At 56.2% G+C, this 5,021-nt stretch overlaps 2 protein-coding genes across 2 annotated transcripts in view; one reads left to right on the top strand and one right to left on the bottom strand.

The window, feature by feature from the left end:
- Positions 1–1,334, bottom strand: part of VOLCADRAFT_93002 (uncharacterized protein) — a gene marked incomplete at both ends in the record, with an annotated part of 2,271 nt that extends 937 nt beyond the window's left edge. The window contains one exon of the mRNA XM_002952297.1: positions 413–1,334. Within this exon, the coding sequence (XP_002952343.1) occupies positions 413–1,334 (922 nt within the window). The remainder of the gene's footprint in view (positions 1–412) is intronic.
- Positions 1,335–2,545: 1,211 nt separating this feature from the next.
- VOLCADRAFT_105476 (uncharacterized protein) overlaps positions 2,546–5,021 on the top strand; it is a gene marked incomplete at its 5' end in the record, with an annotated part of 19,130 nt that continues 16,654 nt past the window's right edge. Inside the window, 3 exons of the mRNA XM_002952371.1 lie at positions 2,546–2,566; positions 2,921–2,933; positions 3,248–3,671. Coding sequence (XP_002952417.1) covers positions 2,546–2,566; positions 2,921–2,933; positions 3,248–3,671 — 458 coding nt within the window. The remainder of the gene's footprint in view (positions 2,567–2,920; positions 2,934–3,247; positions 3,672–5,021) is intronic.

Below are 5,021 nucleotides of genomic sequence, written 5' to 3'. Positions count from 1 at the left end.
GCCTCCCATGGGCTAGCGTGTACGGCGTCTCCTGACCTCTGCACCCGCATCAAGCGGAAACCTTCGAGGGACACGTCGCTGTCTGGCACTGCATCCGTTAGGTGTGCTTCGGTAACAATGATGAGGTCATGACTAGTCACAAAAGACTTAATTCCGGCATGGTCAAGCTTAAAAACTCCTGCCTCCAACAACCCATGGACATTCCACAACAAAACCTTCAACCCTCTTGGCCCTCGGCTCGTGCTATCCTAGTCATCCACTTCAGCGGGTAGGCGTGCAAACCGGTTAGCACTAGTGGGCTTGCCAGCCTGGTCATAAGGTTGGTGATCAGCTCTGCTGCTGGGCCCTGCACGTCCCTCCCTGCTTCTAGTTGTTCCTTCATCGACCCCCAGACCTTGCTGGCCAGTCCCACCATCGCCGTCTCGATCCTGGTCCTTGGAACTCCTCCGCCCTGAGGTGGTAACGAAGCCGTCAATATCCATGGTGCGGCCGGCGGCAGAGCTGGGCCTCGGGTCACGGGGTGCTGGCGCCTGGTTGTGGGACCAGTCGAGCCTACTAGGTAATGCTGAGTACATGAGCCCGTATACTGGTTCTGTCCGTGGGTGTTTGCCGCCTTTTGCTTTGACGGCACTCAGCGAAGCCACGGGTGCTTCACGATTCTTCACCCCCAGCTGCTGTCTGTAAGACGGCGGGGTTGGTGGTGAGGCGGCTGGTGACGGTGCCATTGGCTTGGGAGGTGGTGGTGGTGGTGGCAGTGGTGGTGGTGGCGGCATGCTGCCACCGGCGGCGGCACTACCGCTACCAGTAACGCCAACTCCGCCGGCACAGCCCCTGAAAGGCATATTTACGTCGTCATCATTCTCGGCATCCATCTCTCCACCCTCTCCACTGTCGCTGTCGTCATCACTGTACTGGCTTGGGTAGGGCACCGGTGCACTCCTGTTCGGGCTCTTCTTATAAGACAGTTCGGCCCCGTTGCGCCACATGGGGATCCACTGCTTCGCTTTTATCACCTGCCACATGGGCCGCAGCCTGGATCTTTCCGCCCGCCCTTCCTTGGTGAGCGAGTCATCTACCCGGAGACCCAACCTTTTCAGGTCAGGTGCGGCTTTGAAGAATTTTACCCGGTCCTTCCACCGGATATCAATAAGCCAGCTCTTTGTGCTGCGATCTGGCCTCTCAGTGCGAGTGAGGAGGCCGATATCAAGCACATGTAGCCCCAGCTCGGCGAGGCAGGCCCGGACGCTGCCCTCATCCTTGTTCTTGTCGGTCGTGATAACGACGCTGTCCCAATAGAAGAACCCATTGCTGCTGATCAGTCCGCGGGCATCCATCGTGATGCCGCTCGGGTCGGTTTCCAGTTTGCTGACCCGGCCCTGGAGGTCGATGATCTCCACGCGTGCGAGTTGTTGCTAATTTTTTAGATCGAGCACCTGGTCTCCGAGCTTCCTGAAGTCCCCGTAGAGGGCTAGGAGCATGCCAGCAGTGATAGGACCATCTGGATTGCCCCGCGCTCTTGCCAGGTACTCTGTGTAACTGTTGTCCATTCTGTATTGCAATTTCAAGGTCGGATTATACCGGAAATTTAACAAGGAAGGACCTCGGGCGTTGGCGGCTTGCAGCACTGTTGGTTCTATACTATGTGCATTTCTATTTCTATGTGCATTTCTATTGGGCTTTGGACGGACGTTTATTGTCGAGTTGATTGTTGTCAAGTTGCTGTTCCTGCGTTTTTAAATTTCTTGATAATTTTTTGAGTGATCGACGGCGCCGCTGTGCAATCGACTTGTTATCAGACTTATTCCAATCAGATTGATTTCCAGAGGCAGCGCGGTGTGCTACAGGACACCGCAGATATCTGTTGGGCTACCGCACCCTTCAGCATTTAAGCTTTCAACGGGTCTGGGACTATTGGTTTAAGTATACGAGACGTGTCCACTGGGCCCTTCGGCTTTTCGCGTGCAGGGGCCTTTGTCGCGAATTTTTTGAAGGATTTTTACTTCCATTTAGTATTATTTATCTAATTTTTTTTCGCATGGGCGATTTGGTGCGCCAGGTGCCCGGATTTCCAAACTTATTGTTAATGTTCGGCCAAGTGGAAACACCATGTAACGTTTGTAAGTAATCGCTTCGATGATGATGCCCATAAGACCAGTTTCTCCTCAATTTACTCGCACGTGTTTTGCAAATGCTGATTTTGCTTGACACAGGGCTCCGATATTCCTCTATATTCGGTGGTCCTTCTATCTCTGTTGACCCCGCTATACGCGACCTTTCGCATACCTCGCATAGTTCTAAATCTTCTACTAAAATTTTCCTGCAGCGTTAGAGGCCTTTAATTCATATTGGCGAACGATGCTTCCCGAGCTACCGGGATACTGTAGGTTCAACATGTACATGTAACATGTACATTTACAGAAATGTACTAAAATGAATTCACGAAGTGCGCAGCAAATAAGATGAGTAGCCTATAGGCCCATGTCCATAGTCCAGGGCAAGCCGTGTTACCCCTCCTGCTGGGCAGGAACTTGAAAGGGGGTTACCAATGGGCTACGGGGGGTTGAAGGTGGGTAACCGATGGGTAACCCATGGGTTACCGACCCAATCAGTGCCTTAGGGCAGCAGCCGGCAGCTCCTTCAGCCACGCAGCTCAACCGTGATTTAGCGGTAGTCGCGTCGTGCACTCTGACTAATGTAGTACGTAGTGGGCCCCCAAACGCAACTACTCACCAGCCGCGCAGCTGCACAGTAGCCGTATCCTCTTTTACTAACGCACGTATATGTATGATATAAATAGCAGTAGAAAAATGAGCTTAAGGCATGCGCCTTTGAAGGAGACACAGGCATCTCCTTGCCAGCCCCCTACCACAATTTTGTCTTGTCAGACAGGATGTGTGTCGACTCGACGTTTCCTTCCTAGACCTGCCTGGGAAGTGAGTTGCTGAGATCGCACATTTCGCGACCATAACAAAACCTCTTGTTATAAATCAATTTCCATCTTCACTCAATTGAGTTATAGCCTGCATTGCCTTTTCCGTGGGGGGCCGAGGCCGCGCCCAGCGAGTACGACTTGATTGTGCTCAGGCTCAATTAGATTGCCCCGCATCCCCCCCTTGGCCAGTTTCGGCAGGCGGTCCCCAGGAGGAGGGAAGCTGCTCCGTCTGCGGGCGGCGCTGTGGAGCTGGGGATCTGCGCTGTGAGGCCTGCCCCTGCTCGACCCATCGTCGGTGCCTTGGAATCGCCCCAGGCGCCTACCCCGGTGGTTGGTACCGCTGCACCTCTTGCTTGCTTGCGGCGGCGGGTATCGGATCAGTGGCCCAGGGGAGTGTTACGGAGGAACTAGCACGGCTAGCCGTGGAGTTGCACGGCAGCGCGGTCGCAGACAGCTCTTCGGTCACTTACGAGTCGGGGCGGCGGCGCTTTGTGCGCTTCTGTACGGAGGTCGCAGGGGTGCCGGAGGCGGACGCCCTGCCCCGCCAGCGTGGGTCTGACCTCAATCGGGACCTGGTGTGTCTGTTCATAGCGCATGCAGTTGGCCGGTACGCGACCTCCTCCGTCACCGGCACGCTGAGCGCCCTGGCGGACTGGCAGCGGTTCATGGGAGTCTCGCCAGAGGCATATATCAGCCGCGACCCGCTGGTCAAGCGAACCCTGGGCCAAGCGTTGCGAAGGTCGGCTGCGGGGCCGGAGTCGGCACCGTCCATGGCAAAGGCACCCTTGCCCCTGGGGGTGTTGAGGCTGCTCGTGGCGTGGCTACGGTGCAGGGCAAATGCGGAGCCGCGGAGGGCGTCGGAGTTCACACAGGACGCCTGCTGGTTGGTTTTGGGGTTTTTCGGAATGCTCAGGAGGAGCGAGTTGGCGGCCCTGACAGTGGGCTGCGTTGAGGAGTTGCCGGGAGGGGGTGTGGGGCTGCGGATCGTACGTAGCAAGACGGACCAGAAGGGAGAGGGGACGTTGGTGTGCCTGGCAGCATTCACCCAGAGCGGCATCCCCATAGCTCGCATAGTACAGCGGCACCTGGAGTGCGTGGGAACGGCCGAGGGTCACTCCCCGCTCTTCGTACGGGGAATCACCGGGCCGGGCAAGCAGGGGACGGCGTGGCGGCGTGGGGATTTCACTATTAGGCTGCATGCGTTGCTGGGGGAGTTGCAGGGGTTCGAGCCGGAGTTGAGGCTAGATCTCGCCAGAATATCGGCCCACAGCTTGCGCAAGGGGGGGGCCACCGCGGCTGCCAATGCGGGGGTGGGTCTGGAGGAGATTAAGGCGCACGGGCGGTGGAGGTCTGATGCGGTACTGGTCTACATCCGCCGGTCCGTTGCTGTGAGGCGGACAGTGGTGGAGCGTATGTGACGCGACTGGGTGAGGGGGATGTTTCGCTGGGTTAGGCGTGGGGCCAAAGTAACCCAAGCGAGGCCGTCGGCTGCCTGCGGGTTACCAATGCGGAAGAGCACGGTAGCCCGGAAGGGCCGCACGAAGTAGCATGCGGGCTCTGGCAGGCAGGCTGGGCGTCTCTTATCCCCAACCATATGTCCACGTCCCCGGTGCCTTGTTCATGTTAGTTGTACGGTAACGAACGCGTTTTGGGTTTCTCGTCCCGGTTCTTGGTCTGGCTAGCTGCTCAGCCCGGATTCAAAATCTTATTTTAGGCATAGCCGAAAATGTGGTTTGAAGAGGGGCGTCAGAGCGGCGTCGTACGGTGCAGTTAGTTGGTTGTTGTTTTGAATTGCTATTTGATCGGCGGTGTTTAGTCTTGTCGAATTATCTTCCGGGCGATCTCGGACTCGGCTACTAGTTGATACGAGCCCTCTGTACCAGAACAGCTGCTAGCTGCTAGCTGCTAGCTGCCGCTGTTATTGTCCTTTGGTCAGCGGTGTGAATTTGACGTCCTTTCCTTGACTCCAATAAAAACGGGTCAGGTACAGCATCACGCTGCTTACGGCCACCAGTTCTATGTGTCGCAATCAGCGCTTCGCAGCTTTCCTAAGATGATGTTATGAAACATTCTGCTTAATGACAGCATT

Source organism: Volvox carteri (genome assembly GCF_000143455.1).
Source record: "Volvox carteri f. nagariensis unplaced genomic scaffold VOLCAscaffold_29, whole genome shotgun sequence".
Taxonomy (NCBI): Eukaryota; Viridiplantae; Chlorophyta; class Chlorophyceae; order Chlamydomonadales; family Volvocaceae; genus Volvox; species Volvox carteri.
The sequence above is the reverse complement of the archived record's forward strand: the minus strand, read 5'-3'. Positions and strand labels throughout refer to the sequence as shown.